Source organism: Ahaetulla prasina, chromosome 3 (assembly GCF_028640845.1).
Source record: "Ahaetulla prasina isolate Xishuangbanna chromosome 3, ASM2864084v1, whole genome shotgun sequence".
In the NCBI taxonomy this organism is placed as follows: Eukaryota; Metazoa; Chordata; class Lepidosauria; order Squamata; family Colubridae; genus Ahaetulla; species Ahaetulla prasina.
Window position 1 is genome coordinate 214,235,722 of NC_080541.1, and position 17,284 is coordinate 214,253,005.

Below are 17,284 nucleotides of genomic sequence, written 5' to 3' on the forward strand. Positions count from 1 at the left end.
TGGTTTTCATTTCCTTTTTTAAAAAAAATCTTTCTAAATTTCGGAAACAAACATTAAAATGCAAACAAAAAAGATAAAAGGGAATATCAGGCAAATTAAATTAAAATTAAATTAAATTTAATTAAATTTAAATTTAATAAAAAATAAAAAAATAAAAAATAAAAATAAATTTTTTATTTTATTAAAAATAAAAAAAATTAAAAAGAGACCAAAAATACATCAAACAAACATATAACAAAGGTGAACTCCAACATTTTTCAGATCATAATAAGGATACAACAACCTACAGGTTTAAATGAATAATCAATGCTTTAAATACCTTAAAAATATTAATAATCTACATTCTAAAAAAAATCCTGAGGAAAAAATTATAATACATTGTTCCCTTAATTTTAATCTAACACATAATAAATTGCCAAGTATGAATAGCTATATATTTGAAAAAGCCATAATATTTCTGCAGTCAAGTTAGATCTAGTCCTTAAATTCCAAAGTCAAAAGTTTGTTTTTCTCCTTGTCCTATAAAAAATCAATGGAATTTGGAATTTGGTCTCCAAGTCACAAGAAATCTAGTCAAATTATTGTCTCTAAGCAAAGCAATTTGACCATCTCAGCCAGATCTTTTGGTTTCGATGTCCATTTTTCTATTGTGGGTATACTGTATCAGAAGTGGGTTTCAGCAGGTTCTGACCAGTTCTGGAGAACCGGTAGCGGAAATTTTGAGTAGTTCAGAGAACCGGTAGTAAAATTCTGACAGGCCTCGCCCCCGTCTATTCTCTGTCTCCCAAGTCCCAGCTGATCAGGAGGAAGTGGGGATTTTGCAGTAACCTTCCCTTGGATTGGGAAGGGAATGGAGATTTTACAGTACCCTTCCCCTGCCACGCCCACTAAGCCACGCCCATCAGGTCATGCCACCCCACCAAGCCACACCCACAGAACTGGTAGTAAAAAAATTGAAATTTTGTACTGTATATCCTTCTTTCCATCTTTTCTTCCCACCTGTTTAACTGCCATTCCCAAAATAAAAACTTCAGGTTTCCATTTCACTGGTCTTTTTCTTTGAGTTCAATCCCAGTGAGGAATGTAGCTTTTTTTTAAAGAGCGTCTTTGTTCATATATGACATTTTGCCTAATATGTAGCTGGAGATAATAAGCACTGTTGACTCCCTTGACTTAGGATAGTTGTCTACTGGGGTGATGTCTATTTTTAGTGTTCTTCCTCTATTTGTTTCTCAGAGATAAGGGAGGATGCTGTTTCTTAAAAATAAACATGGAATTTAAGTAACAGACAACTTGCGTATGGGATATTCTTAGCAATAATGAAACCCTTTCATGGCAGAATTTGACAGTTTTAGTGGGGTTGGCTTTTAACATCATAACATCACACTCAGAAGTCCTACTACATTATGCATCACCAGGCCCTATATTCTAGCTCTGGCAATTGTTCTTTGCTGACTTTGGTCTCACCTCTTCTGAACTCTTTAGTCTGTAGATGTGTAATATCTTTGGGTTCTTGGCCCTGGAAATCCACTCTCCACCCTGTCATAGCTGTAGGACATATGACTGATCCTCATATGTTTTATATGTTTTTCCCTCTTCAAAACTCTTCCCAAATAGATTCGGAAAAGGATTTGATAAAGGACTGTATGATAAAATGGGAACAGAATATTCAGGAACCAATAATGTTGGTAACATGGGAGAAAATCTGGGTTAGAAATGTTAAGTTTACACAAGCACAGAATCTAAGGGAAAATTTTTATAAGATGTTTTATAGATGGCACTTAGATCCCAAAAAATTATCATGTATGTATCCTGATATCCAAGCAAAATGTTGGAGATGTGACTGTGATGACGCTACATATTTTCATATTTGGTGGACTTGCAAGAAAATCAAGGCCTTTTGGATAAGAATTTGGTGGATTATTCAAAATGTCCTGAAGTTCCTGCCACAATTTTTCCTTTTGGGAATTATAACGGATTTTACAGTGACTGAGATTAAATTGATTTTGAACTTAATAACAGTAGCAAGGCTGTTGATTGGACAATATTGGAAGAAAAAAGAGTTACCTACAATAGAAGAATGGATATTGAAAGTTACTAACTTGGCTGAGATGGTTAAAATCTCAGCCTTTTTGAAAGACAATACGCAGGAAAGATATTTAATTGAATGGAAAAAATGGATTGATTATTTACAAAACAGATATCAGATTAAGAGATATCAGATTGCCTTTGAATAATTAGGATGTATTATTTTATATAATGGGGTTAGGAAATGAAAAGACTTGGATGAGATTAATTGGATTAGAAGGGAAAATTTTATTCTATGTTTGGTTTATGTATAACAATACCTTGTGATTGACCTGGAAAGCCGGGGGTGAAGGAAGGGGAAGGGGTTTTGAGGGGGGGAGGGGGGGGAAAGGGGGAAAAATGTTTTTGTTTGTTAAAACTTTTTCAATTAAAAAACAAACAAACTCTTCCCAACTCTCTACCTATAGATAGAGAGTTAGGAAGAGTTTTGAAGAGGGAAAAACATACAAAACATATGAGGATCAGTGGCTATCAGCCTTAGTGGCAGTGTGATAATCTTCGAAGGCCATCTGTTAGGGGATTAATCCTCCTTGTGCTTTGGTTGGCCACCATGAGAACAGATTGCTGGACCAGATGGGCCTGATTGAGAAGGGCTCTTCTTATGGTGGTGTTGGCTCCCAGCTTGACTGGCTTCAGGAAGAGTTTGGACCAATCATGGAAGTCATGAGAATCAGTGGTTATCAGCTTTGATGACCATGTGAGTGCTTCTGAAGGCCATCTGGTGGGAGTCTACTGAGTTTCCTCATGCAGTTGGTTGGCTTAAAGGAGAAAAGGCTGCTAGGCTGTTGGACCAGAGATCCAGTCCATCAGGGCATGTTCTTATGTTATTAAACTTAGTTTAGAAGATGCTTTTCCATTGCTATCTTTTGGAATAGCCTTTCCCCAGACTTTTGAATGGTAGCCTCACTGCCAACCTCTATGTAGAAAGTTAAGATGGACCTGTTCCACAGAGCTTTTAATGTGTAAAAATTGTTGGTTTGGTTCAGTTATGTAAGACTGATAGAATAGAATAGAATTTTTTATTGGCCAAGTGTGATTGGACACACAAGGAGTTTGTCTTTGGTGCATATGCTCTCACTGTACATAAAAAGACAAGATACACTCGTCAAGAATCACAAGGTACAACACCCAGTGACAGTCATACAGTACAATAAGCAATCAAATCATACTAGGAAACAATCCTAGTATGGCTTTTTAATTTTTTTTATTGATACTGGAATCTATGAACTTCCAGGAGTCTTCTTGGACAGGGATTGTGTGTGTGTGTGTGTGTGTGTGTGTGTGTGTGTGTGTGATTTTTCTCTATGTATATAATTACTTGGACATACATTTTTACAAGACCAAAATTCTTACTTTGAAATCCAGTGCTTCCTGACAATTTGATTGATGGAAAAATTGACTCCAAATTGACAGAAAAACAAGTGTGAACAGGAAGATCTGGATCCATCAATCTAAACTAATAACTGGCTTTCTCAGGTCAGATAATCTTTGCAGCAACAGGCGTATGTTTCTGCAGCAGAAAAGTTAGTGTCTTTTGTGGTCTAAGAGTTCAAGTTGGGAATTCGATTCATCTGAAATAATCCTGGAGTTGTTCAGAAAGCTCACCTTGTCATCAAGGTGCCCATGTCTCCTCTTTTGTCATCGAGCACAAAAATATCTATTGCCCATAAATCTGGCAGGCAAGGATTCCTGCTGTCGTGAATGAGAGAGACAGCACAAAACAGATGGGCTTAGTGAGATGAGTTTGTTTCTGAAAAAGTAGACACCAAAATAATATTGGCTCTGTGCCTCTTTCTAGTTGACTGTTTGGTTTGGCACAGATCTCTCAACATTACTCTCTAATTTGTGGCCAAGTCATCAGTAGAATAATTGTTGATTATTCAACAATTTATTAACTCCGCCACCTTTGGCATGACCTGAGTATAACTCATAAAATCATCTGCTGCAATGTCCTTCTTGTCGAAGACTACTTCAGCTTCAACCACAACAATACATGAGCATACAATAGATTTAAACTTGAAGTGAACCGCTCCAGTCTTGATTGTAGAAAATATGACTTCAGTAACAGAGTTGTTAATGCCTGGAATGCACTACCTGACTCTGTGGTCTCTTCCCAAAATCCCCAAAGCTTTAACCAAAGACTATCTACTGTTGACCTCACCCTATTCCTAAGAGGTCTGTAAGGGGCGTGCATAAGAGCACAAGCGTGCCTACCGTTCCTGTCCTAATGTTCCCTTTGATTGTATCCAATTCGTATGGTTATTTCATGCTTATATATATTGTTGTGTTTGACAAATAAATAAATACAAATAAAATGTGAATAATCTTATGATCTCATATCTTAAGCAGTGTTTCTTCAGCTTGGCATGCTGGCTGGGGAATTCTGGGAGTTGAAGTCTTAAAATTGCCAAGGTTGAGAACACTATCGCTGTAATACAGGGGCACATCGGTCTGCTCTTAAGTGAAAACTTTCCTCTAGAGCTTCTATCCAGTGGTAGACATATACCATGTCTTATCAGCAGAAACCCAGAATTTTCTGCCTTTTTGCTATTCTCTATTGGTGGTTTGGAGTTTTGCAGACTGGAAATGGTACAGAAAAACAAAGGAAGACAGACAAAAAGAGCTACTCAGGAGTAATGATTAGGGAGCCATTTTAGTGAAATAGTTAAGGTGCTGGCCTAGAAACCAGGAGATTGTGAATTCTAGGTTGTTAAGTGCCAGGGAAATCAGAAGATCCAGGCAGTTCAAATGGATATAAAGATTTATTTTCAAGCTTCAGCTCTCTACAAGAATCTGACTTACTAACAGTCCAAGAAAATTGGTGGTAGATAAGAGTTACAAGAATTCAAAGTGGGTTGGACTTAAGTCTCTTGGGTATGAAGGAACTCATGACTGATGACGCATGTGACTCCTCTTGTGGACTTATCCTGATCATCTCCTACATAGGCATGAAATCTGGCTGAATGACTTTGGGTCAGTCATTCTCTCATTGCAATAGAGTGAAAAAAATAGGAGGCAGGAATATTAGTTATGTTCACTGCCTTGAGTTATATTCATTCTAGGATTGGATTCTCAGTTAATTGCATTCCTAAGAGCTCAGTGATTCCTCACCACCACCCCTTGCCCCCTTGCACATTAGATCTGGCTTTCAGAATGTGGGTATTCCAGGGCAGGGGTCTCCAACCTTGGCAACTTTGAGCCTGGTGGACTTCAACTCCCAGAGTTCCCCAGCCAGCTGGCTGGGGAATTCTGGGAGTTGAAGTCCAACAGGCTCAAAGTTGCCAAGGTTGGAGACCCCTGTTCCAGGGAATAGAACTGTATTCTCTACATTCTCAGGTGAGACATTCTACAGAAACATGTAGAACACCAGAAGGAAACATAAATACACCTCAAATCACATTACTTTATTCTTATTTTGTTCCTTTCTTTTGAGTAAGATAGCTATTCCCCGCCTCTCCCAGACCTCTAAACCTCTAAACAGTTGCTCCTCACAAGGAAACCACATGATAGCAACCTCCAGATAACTCTTATCTTGTGATCTCCTTGTGAGGAGCCACTGTTTGGAGCACTTGTGGGTGATCCCAAGTCCTCTCTTTGTCCAGAGTGGAATTATTAAAGAGCTGGTCTATTCACCAGCTCTGCATTCCATTTCAGTTGTTGGTTCCACTTTTTATGGAGTTGTCTTTGGTCTGCCATTTCTTTCCTGGAAGTCTGCTTGATCAGATATTAGAGGTTATGGCCAGGGGATCCCTTACACAGCCACACTGGAATAGCAGCTGTGGCCCTTTTCAGAATGACATGCCTGGACAATAGAGACTTCTGCCTTCGCTACTAATGAACCTGGATGACTGTAACACATTCTAATTGGTGCTGCCCTTGATGACTACTTGGAAGCTGCAATTAGTTTTAAATAGTGATACTCGCTTGTTCGCCAGAGAGCTGTTACAGCACATTAACAATCAAGTTGGGTCATGGCACTTGCTGCCAGGGGATTTCCAACGATAATTTGAAGTGCTTAATAGAACTCAAAATAACTTTGAAGGCCATTCAGGGCTCAGGTCATGAATATTTAAAGGACCATCGTTTCTAGTCTAGTCTCTTCTGTGCATTTAATCCAGGGGTCCCCAAACCTTTCAGCTTATCTAACCCTTCATGAAGTTTGACATTGTTCACTGACATCCGCCCCAAATATTTATTAAATGAAAATAATAAATACTTTAGCTAAGAGTAGAGTAGAGTAAAGTAGAGTAGAGTAGAGTAGAGAACTTTATTTGGTCAAGTGTGATTAGACACACAAGGAATTTGTCTGATGCAGTACTACTACTACTACTACTACTACTACATAAACTCCTTGGATATACTGATAGACCTTTATGGGTCCATATTGACCAGTTTGGGAAAGCCTGATTTAAATCAAGAAGGAATGCTTTGGAGTCATATCAGGGTTTAGGAGTCTGGAGACAAGTCTTAATTAGAGCCTAGATTCTATATCTTTATTAAATTGAGATTCGTGTGATCGTTTTTCTTTATTTGTGTCAGGAGCACCTACAAATTGTGCTCCTTATTTATTTGTGTCAGGAGCACCTACAAATACACATATCACATTCAACACTGAGCAAATAAAGTAGGTATAAAACAGGTCATAGAAATATAGCACATGTAAAAATATGTGGAATAAATGGGCTTAAAACTAAATGGCATTCACCAAATACCGGGCCATGTCGACAGCATTTTCTCATGCCAGCCATGAGGTCTTCCGCTTTACATGTTGAAGGACATCATACACACCACAGCATGTGTGAGATGGATTGTTCTCCTCTACATTCACACAGAGTATCTGGGCTATGATGTGATGATAGATGATATGATATGTGTTGTGGTCCACCAGCAGACTGCGGAGCTGGCAACGGAATCGGACAGCGATAAGGCTGAGGAAGAACATGGGCCAGTCCTGGAGGCTGGGGAAGGCCCGGATGAGGGCTCTGCGTCAGAGGCAGAGGTGAGGCCAGGGCCATCAGGGAGTGATGTGCGGACTCCGGAGCCTCCAGAGGCTGACGGTAGTGAGGCATAGGAAGAGGAGGAGCCTGTTCCTAACACACGCATGAGAAGAGCTGCCAGAAGGCAAGAGCAGCTAAAGCAAAGATGATGACTCGGGAGTAGGGCCAAGAGATGATTTAAACCCATAAGGTTTAAAAGAGCAGCAACAGCGTTTGGGCTCTTTGCTGGAAAACATTTATTTCTTGTCGACGTCTTCTGCTTTTGAACTTTTTCCAAGAAAAGCCTTTGGCAGTTTGCCTAATTAGACCAAGGTTGGTGATAAGACTGAAGACTTGTGTTATGAAGAATTTGCTTTGATTTAGTTTGGACGATGCTGAGAATGAGCTAATTCTCAGCTGTTCTAATAAAATCTGTTTGTTTTTTAATTGATTGCGTTTAATAATACCTACCTGGGCCTGGGTCACAACAATATGTATATAAAAATTTTCTGGTGAGATAAGGAATGGCTCCACTTTCATGGCTTTGTTCAAGGCTGTGAAGATAGTACCGTTTGTGGGGGTGTTACTATTTACTCATGTTATTTTTTATCCACGTTAATTTACATCTGGTTTTAGGTATTTAAAGTGGGTTAATTTTAAGGGACCATGCTGAGCATGATTTATCTGTTCCAAGCCGTCCAGAGTTTCCACACTAGGGCAACATTTAAATTCTATCATTAACTTTGCTTTCAGGGAAAGTCCTAGCTTCTTTGAAACATCACATGCCAGGATAAAGCATGAGACATACACAAGCATGAGGATGCATATATAATATGGTTGGAAGGGACCTTGGAGGTCTTCTAGTCCAACCCCCTGCCCAGGCAGGAAACCCTACACCATTTCAGACAAATGGCTATCCAACATTTTCTTAAAAATGTCCAGTGTTGGAGCATTCACAGCTTTTGGAGGCAAGTTGTTCCACTGATTAATTGTTCTAACTGTCAGGAAATTTCTCCTTAGTTCAAAGTTGCTTCTCTCCTTGATTAGTTTCACCCATTGCTTCTTGTTCTATCCTCAGGTGCTTTGGAGAATAGCTTGACTTCTTTGTGGCCCCTGAGATATTGAAACACTGCTATTATGTCTCCCCTAGTCCTTCTTTTCATTAAACTAGACATACCGAGTTCCTGCAACCGTTCCTCATATGTTTTAGTCTCCAGTCCCCTAATCATCTTTGTTGCTCTTCTCTACACTCTTTCTAGAGTCTCAATATCTTTTTTACATACAAGTATTTATTTATACAGGGGACGCGGTGGCTCAGGGGCTAGGATGTTGAGCTTGTCAATCCAAAGGTCGGCAGCTCGGCGGTTCAAATCCCAAGTGCTGCCGTGTAACGGTGAGCTCCCGTTACTTGTCCCAGCTTCTGCCAATCTAGCGGTTTCGAAAGCACGTAAAAATGCAAGTAGAAAAAATAGGGACCACCTTTGGTGGGAAGGTAACAGCGTTCTGTGCACCTTTGCCATTTAGTCATGCCAGCCACATGACCACGGAGACGTCTTCGGACAGCGCTGGCTCTTCGGCTTTGAAACGGAGATGAACACCGCCCCCTAGAGTCAGTCTTCGCAAATGTGTGAAGGGAACCTTTACCTTTTACCTTATTTATTTAGACAAGTATTTAACATACTTACAATGTGTAGTCAACAGGAAGCTTGTCCTCATGAGCATTTTGATAGCGAACATCCTGAAGTCGCACAATAAAAGGAATTATTGCCATGAGAGGCACTAGAATTTTCCCTGGGACCACAGAAGTGAGTGATTGAAACTATTTTCCCAAGCAACTACTCCTAAATTTGCCAAAGAAAGCTAGCAAACACGAGAGCAAATCAAAATAGGCAAGGCAACAGATTGAATTTAATAAATAAATAAATAATGAGAAGTAATTGATGACTTACCTTGATTGAACACTTGCAGTGTGAGGGAGAGAGAAACAGGGATGTTAGTGCTTGCAATTCCTCCTTACTGCAAAGAAAGGCAATCATTTCTTAGCTGGGCACTACAAATTTATTTGTTTGTTTATTTTCGGGCCTTCCAAGGAGACGTATTCCGGGATGCAAAGACATTAGCCTACCTCCTTGTATAAAAATAATAACATAAACTCAATTCTGTCATTGACGTTTATGGGTACATATTGATCAATTTGGGAAAGCTTGAACAGAAAACAGGCTATAGAACTAGAAGTAAAAAAAAATCATCTATCTATCTATCTTCCATCCAGCCATCGTCCGTCCGTCTGTCTGTCTGTCTATCTATCTATCTATCTATCTATCTATCTATCTATCTATCTATCTATCTATCTATCATCTTCTATTGTCATCTATCATCTATCTATCAAATCTGTTAATCTCTTTCAGTTGAGTTGCCCAGAATAGAGGGTGAAAGCTTAGAGCAGTCAGCTGAGCCACCTTTTTGAATTATTTTTGACTGAGTCATACTTTTCGAAGACTCAACATCTAATTTTTTTTCTTGAAAGTGTCATGGAGACAAAGCTTGCAACCTGCTGTCCTCAAATCAAACTGCTCTCTGTTTTTCTTTTAAATTTAATGGGGTCACATCTCCTTCTGCTCATGATTTTGACAGGTTCATTATTCAGGAAATTGTTTTTGCACTTGTATAACACCAGTTAATTTCTCTGTTGCATCATGAAGTTATTAGTCAGGAAGCAAAGACGGGTAATGCTGAGGCTAATCTAGGAGGCAGCATTCTAAGAAATTGTAGATATCCCCCCCACCTCACCCATCCATGCATGTATCCATCCATCTGCAAGGTAATATGGTGTATATAAAAAAGGCATGTCCAGTTTTTCCTTCTTCAGTATGAGGCTGTTATCATATCATCATTCTGCCTCATTCATAGTGCTTCACAGGACCTTCAGATATTATCACCTATTTGTAACCCTCCTGTGTTTGGCCATCGTGCCTTCCATCTTTTTCCATTTTAAGGAGATTAACTAACCATGGAAAAAAATATATACCGTGCCTTTGAGTGACTATGCCAGAAGCTCACAGGCAGCAAACCAGTCAGTTTGTCCTAGTCAAACTCAAGGTCTGGGGGGGGGGGCAGATTTGGCCCTGGAAAAAGCAAAGGACTGGCCGTAGTGCCTCTGCCAGTGAAAATGGAACTCGGGAGGGCCACATGCGGCCCTCACGAGCTCTGTTTTCACTGGCAGAGGGTTTCAGGAGGCTGTTGCAGCCGAAAATGGAGCTCAGGAGCCTGTTTTCACTGGCAGAGCACTCAGGCCACCACAGGCGCCCCGACACAAGGCATGAAAGTTGGGCCAGTCCCTCTCTCTCAGCCCATGATGTCCACAAGACTTGGACAATAAGTCAATTCCTGTCACAACCAATAGATTAACACTAAATTGAATTTAAAAAATAATCCTAGCACTTGTGGGAAAAACTCTTAAGAAAAAACATGTATCCCAAGAATATCCCATCTCTGAGTGACTTATCCCATCTAGAACATAAGATGGACAACAGATAAATTGAATAATAATGGGTGAAGCTGGATTTACTTAACTCCATGATTTGCTTAACAATCATGGCAAAAAAAAGGCCATATTAAACAGCTTCTTTGCTTAGCAACAGAAATTTTGGTCCCAATTGTGGTCGTAAGTTGAGGACTATCTGTATTGCACCACAGACAATCAAAAAGATTGCGATTCTTTAATGGAAAGCAGGGATCATATAGGTTCATCCACTCCAGAAAGGAAGCTGTCTCATTGCCCAGGGAGGCCCCTTCTTCCATGAGCTCTACTGAAGAGAAAACAAACATTTTTCAACCATCAATTCATTCCCTTACTTTAAGCCAGAGAACAATATGTCCTATCCTAACAGGTTTTCACACAAATGAGAGGAGACCCAATTACCAAGCTGATTTCTGAAGACATCCTGGCAAGCTGTTAATCTTTGAAATTCATGAATCCATAATTCTACAATACAAATTTGCCTTAAGCATCACACCAAGCGCTTTTCTGAAGCACCACAGACTCCAAATGACCTGGTTCCAGATGGGGGCATTCTATGTTCCATGGGGGCATTCCATGTTCCAGATGGGGGGCATTCCATGCAAATGTGAGCATGTGCGCCTTCTGCACAGGGCCTTCCATGCATGTGCAGAGCACCAAAAATGGGATGTGATTACGTCCAGGTGGAGCCTCCCGCCGGCGCTGCTACTGGTTCGCCTGAACTGATAGAACCGGCTGAATACCACCACTGGTTAGTGGGCCACAAAGAAGATCCCACCTCTGAGTGACGTATCCTACCTAGAACACAAGATGGACAGCAAATAAATTGAATAATAATAATTAATAATGTTCTGGGTATGACCCTATAGAGAAGTCTATGGAGATTCTCAGTCATCCAGGTCATAGTTGTCCCAAAGATCCTTTGCCAAGAGGCAACTGGACTTTCTTTGTTTTTCCTGAAAAGACACTCACTTCTTATTCAAGAAGCTTTTTCAAAGTCCATAGAAGTTTCTTGGATGAGAAGCGAAACGTCTTCAAGGGAAAACAAAGAAAGTCCCGTTGCCTCTTGACAAATCATCTGTCAGTTTTGGAAGATGCAATTTCTTTTTTGCTTCTTAACTGCCACATATTTTATCTGGGGAAGTTGGGCGGGGGTTGTTGTTGGAGCAGTAGAAAATTAGTCATAACAACATTCTGTATTCAAGGACTTTTGTCTGCATCTGATGGAGACTGCCTAAAGATTGTATCCAGTTGAGTGGGAAGAGTTGATTGGACAATGTGATGAACTTGTGGGTGTGGGGCAGGGCTGTGAACTGACAGCTGGATGTAGAAAACCTGGAAGCTTTCAGATTCAGGTTTTCCCAGCTGTGCCAACATGACATCTCTAATAAATTGGAACTTTGAGGAACCTCAAGCTGCAGAGCTTTATTTCATTGGGGGGGGGGTTCCTTGGAACCCTGACAGCATCTCTGTGATCCTATAGAGAGGTTTTTGTACATCCCTAGTCACAACTCTGACTTTCTCTAGCTTGACTATAATATGCTTTTCTAAAAAAAAAAAAAATCATTTTTGACCCACAGAGCACGGGTAATTTTGAAATGGCTGTAGCTATTGGGTGGAGATTTTGTTCAGCTGCAGCAGTAACAACTTATTTGTAAGGAGATGTTACATTTGAACTTGTGTTTCTTTACACATATTTTTAAATATCTGCTATCCAGGGGTGGTATTCACTTACCTTCACTACTGGTTTGCAAATGTGAGCACATTTGCCTTCCGCACATTATGTCCGGATGGGTGGGCGGAGCCACCCACAGCCACTGCTACCGGTTTACCCAAACCGGCTGAATACCACCACTGCTTCTATCCTAATGTTGTGTCTAGACTTGTATGAAATTTAGCTTAATATATCAGAGTTATGCTACTCTTGGACTGAATTATCTACCCTGCAAAAGTGACTTCTGTTTTTCTATCACGTTACATCACAAAGGCTTTGGATTGGTTTGAAATGTTTTGGTATTTTTCCTTTTCTTTTGCTCTTTGCCAAATTACATAAGATGCAGTTCTGTGTTTTTGTTTCTCCTGTTCTGCATCTCTATCCTGTGGCAACCTCGCTGGTTTCTTGATCTGGGGAAAAAAAAAAACCTAAATGAAAAAAAAAATCTTTCTGTGTCTTTTTTTCCATGATGCACTCTTTTATTAATCCATTTTCAAACAAACATAAAAAGGATCAATCACCAAAGAGAATGGAAAAAAAGAAATTACACAAGAAGAAAACACAAAAAAGAGAAAAGAAAAAAACAAACCAAAAATGTCTGTAATTGCAACTTTCTTCTGATGCCATGTGCTGGGATTTTATTAAAGTTTGGAAGCCCACAAGATGTACTGTGACAGGAAGGACATACACACAGGCACATAGCCGCCTCTATATTTTAATTATGGTAAGAGTAGGTTTTATGTCAGATATGATGCTCAGCTGAAGTGTTTTTAGGTTTTGTATTGCATATACTATATTTTTCGGAGTTTAAGACGCACCTTTCCCCCCCCCCTAAAAGGGGTTGAAAATTTGGGTGCATCTTATACACTGAATGTAGCCCCCTCCCACTCACTGGCCCTCAGCCTTTGTCCTCTGCCTCCCAGCAATTTACCTCCTTGCAGCAAGCAGCTAGAAAAAACAGCCCATTTCAGCTTCAGCACAGCCTAATTAGCACAAGTTGAATTTCGGTTGGATCGGCCTCCAGACGACTCTCAGCTGTTTCAGGCTGCAGGGATTGCTATTGCCTATTGCTGCGCGGGCCTCTGCTGCTTGCTGCAAGGAGGTAAATTGCTGGGAGCAGATTTTTTTTTTCTTGTGTTAATCAAGTTATGCTGAAAACGTAAATGAAAGTAAAGCAGGCTATTTACTGTTTGATGCAATGAGGCAAAATTGCTAGGTGGCAGAGGCAGAGGTAGACTTCTTTTTCATATATTCCTCACCAAAAAAGGTAGGTGCGTCTTATAGTCTGGAGCATCTTATACTCCGAAAAATACAGTAGTTCATGTAGTTTTGCTAGTTTTTACTATAAGCTGCTTAGAGTCACATGTGTGAGATGAATGGCTATTCAAATAAAATCAATCAATCAATCAGTATATTTTGCTTCTCTTTAACAATACTGCCCCAGAATTTTCTTGTCTGAAAATTTCTTTTCAACCTTTCGAGGGAAATTGACTGAAAATGGTCATTCCTTTTCAACGTTATTTACTGAACATTGATTCAGAGGGTCATGCATGCTGCAATCACCTTATGTTTGGACTACTGTAATGCGCTTTATAGGGAGAGGCCCTTGAAGGTCACATAGAACAGGGATTTGCCAACTTTATGACTTGGGGACTTCCAACTCCCAGAATTCCTCAGCCAGCAAGTTGTAAAGTTGCCAAGGTTCGAGACCCTTGACTTAAAAGCTACAACAGACCAGAACGCAACTGTGAACAATAATGGGCATGTCTCAATATGCCCATGTGACATCAGTGCATCTAGGTTGCCAGTTAACTTTTAAGTGTGATCCAAGTTGCTAGTTATCATCCATAAAGCTTTCATGGCATAGAGTCCTGAGGGCTATTCCTCCAAAGAGTTCTGCTTGTCCTATATAATTGGAGAGAATGGGCATATTATGGGTCCCATCAATCCATCAATATCACTGTCAGAACTTGGGAAGTGCACCTTTTGTGCCACAACATCTGCCCCCTGGAACAGGATTCCTCCAGAGATCTATAGGTGCTTCTGTTCCGACAGTGTTATAACCTGGCTCTTTCTCCAGGCCTTGGGTTTAGGGGTGGTGAGCTGCCAATCCCATTAGGTAGGGCAGAGCATAAAATCCACACTGCAGGATGGCTAAAACTACTTCTATTGAGATTGGCTCAGAGGTGAAATCTACTTGCCTTCCTTATCAGTTCGGAAGTGCATGTGCCACGTGGAGACCTTTTGTGCATGCGCAAATCCTTCTGCGCATGCGCAAATCCTTCTGCGCATGCGCAGAAGCTAAAAAGCACATTATTTTCTGGTTAAAACCAGGAAGTAATGACACCCAGGCAGGTGGCCAGAGCTTCACTCCGACATCGCTACTGGATCGCTGAACTACCGGTCACGATCGCTACTGGATCATGTGATCCGGTCCGATCTGATCCAGGAGCATTTCACCCCTGGATTGGCTATAATTATAAAAAATTGCAAGTCTGGTTGACTCTTCTTTGTCCTTCTTCTTATACTTCAGTAAATTAGGGAGGTGTCTGCCTGAAAATAACATTTTCAAATGTTATTTTGTTCTGCACTTTAAAAAATCCTTCAGCTCCTTTCCCCTAGGAAACAGTTTCTGTTAAGATCATCTTCCTTACCCTCCACCCAAGCCTTTGATAAGATTTTATGTTAGTTTAAATGTTTCTCTTGCAGATGTACAGTACATTGTTCTTTTCCTTGTTTAATGTCCTTCTACTGTGTCTGGAATTTTTTATGGATTTGGGCATCCTTCCAAACTTGATGGACAGATAGCTGCCAAATAAAATGTTGACATGGAATTCTATTATATATTATACTAATAGAATTCTATTCTAGCCCAAGAAAGGGTTAAACCCAGTGGTGGGCTTCAAAATTTTTAGCGAGGGGTTATCTGCCCAGTTGCTAAGTGGGCGTGGCCATGGTGTGCATGGCCTAGTCCGCCTCCTGCACCATACCAGGGGAGGAACGTTTGCCCTCTCCTGGCTCTGGAGGCTTTCCTCGAGTCTCTGGGAGGGTGAAAACAGGCTCCGGAGGCCCTCTGGAGGCTGAAAATGGCCCTGTTTCTGGCTTTCCTGAACTTCTAGTAGGCCCATTTTTCACCCTCCCCAAGCCTCTGTGCACGCCCTGCACTTACCTGCATCGAAAAGAGGCCACATGGGGACTCCTGGGAGGGGAGGGGGTAGGGTGGGCGGGGCCAGCCAGAAGTGGGATTTGGGGGTTCTCCAAACTGCACAGAATCTTAGCTAGAGGTTTTCCCGAACCCCTGCGAACCCCCAGCAGCCCACCCCTTGGTCAAACCCCTTTCATGCTTCCATATCATGTGGTGTCCCCTGGGAAGTAGGGTTGGTTTTTCATAGAGGGGGACCAATTGGGACTTTAGTAGAGAACCAGAGATAGATTGCGGGGTGTGACTGTTATTGACAGGGGAAAATAAATGTTCCCATTAATACCAAATGAGCTATTTTTACTTGTTAAATGAAATTAGGAGTTAACTCTAGCTTTCTTCTTCTTCTTCTTCCTTTCCTTTGTGTGTTCTGACATTAAAATCCAATTAAGCATTATTTTTCTGCAAAACGACAAAAAAACAACAACCCCTGACACCAACCGATCCTTCGCAATATCAAGCCTAACTAATTGTACTTCAATCTCTTCAAGATGTTTTCCTTTCCTCCACCACTAAAATTGTTTTCTCTCTCCCCCCACCTCCACTTCTCAGAGGAAATGGATCAATCCCCCGCAGTGCGTTCTGAATATCTGGTCTCAGGGATCCGAACTCCTCCTGTCCGAAGGAATAGCAAGCTAGCCACGTTGGGCAGGATTTTCAAACCATGGAAGTGGAGGAAAAAGAAGAACGAGAAACTGAAGCAGTCATCTACAGGTAAGTGGGAGGCACATCACCTGTATGGCAGAGCAAAGTTAATGGCAGGACTTCCTTATAAGTGGGCAGCTGGGAGGCAGATTGTTGTGTATGCCAGCACCATACATTTACATACTTGTTTTCAAGTGTGGCCAAAATAGAAAGGATTCTCTAGGTTTCCAAATACAGCTGTCCTGAGAATTGTGGATTTTATTCTTTAAAGAGCAAATTTCAAAGGCCGGTGCCTTAATGGAAACTACATGGGAAGTAGTTGATACAATTCCAGAAGTGCAGTTGAAGAAACATTTTGGAAGTCTAGGATCGTAAAGAGTCTAGTCTAGTCCCCATGATAATGGGAATTTAATCAATTCCCATGATAGTTGAAAGAGGAAAAAAGCATGTGTGTTACACAGACACAGAGAGAGTGGGGGGGAGAGGGGGAGAGGATAGATGATAATAGATTGGAGAGATGATAGGTAGAAAGAGATAGATAGATAGATAGATAGATAGATAGATAGATAGATAGATAGATAGATAGATAGATAGGGATAGGGATAGAGATAGATAGATAGAGAGAGAGAGAGAGAGAGAGATGATAGATACAGTATATAGAGATAGAAAGAGATGATAGATAGGGAGATAGAGAGATATAGGGATGATAGATGATGATAGATAGAGATAGAGAGATAGAGAGATAGAGAATAGAATAGAATAGAATTTTTATTGGCCAAGTATGATTGGACACATAAGGAATTTGTCTTGGTGCATATGGTCTCAGTGTACATAAAAGAAAAGATACCTTCATCAAGGTACAATACTTACAATACTTAATGATAGTCATAGGCTACAAATAAGCAATCAGGGAACAATATCAGTATAAATTGTAAGGATACAAGCAACAAAGTTACAGTCATAAGTGGAAGGAAATGGGTGATGGGAACAATGAGAAGATTAATAGTAGTGCAGATTTAATAAATAGTTTGACAGTATTGAGGGAATATGGATGAGATAAAGATGGATGGATGGATGATAGAGATAGAGATAGATATGTAAAAGAGAGATAGAGATAATAGAGAGAGAGAAATAGAGATGGA

The 17,284-nt window shown here is 40.5% G+C and overlaps 1 protein-coding gene across 4 annotated transcripts in view; it reads left to right on the plus strand.

Moving 5' to 3' along the window:
- The window catches only part of PHACTR3 (phosphatase and actin regulator 3), a 341,542-nt gene that overhangs the window by 128,651 nt on the left and 195,607 nt on the right, over window positions 1-17,284 (plus strand). For all 4 annotated transcript variants that reach the window (XM_058174777.1, XM_058174780.1, XM_058174779.1 and 1 more), the window contains exon 2: window positions 16,050-16,211. In XM_058174777.1, the coding sequence (XP_058030760.1) occupies window positions 16,050-16,211 (162 nt within the window). The remainder of the gene's footprint in view (window positions 1-16,049; window positions 16,212-17,284) is intronic.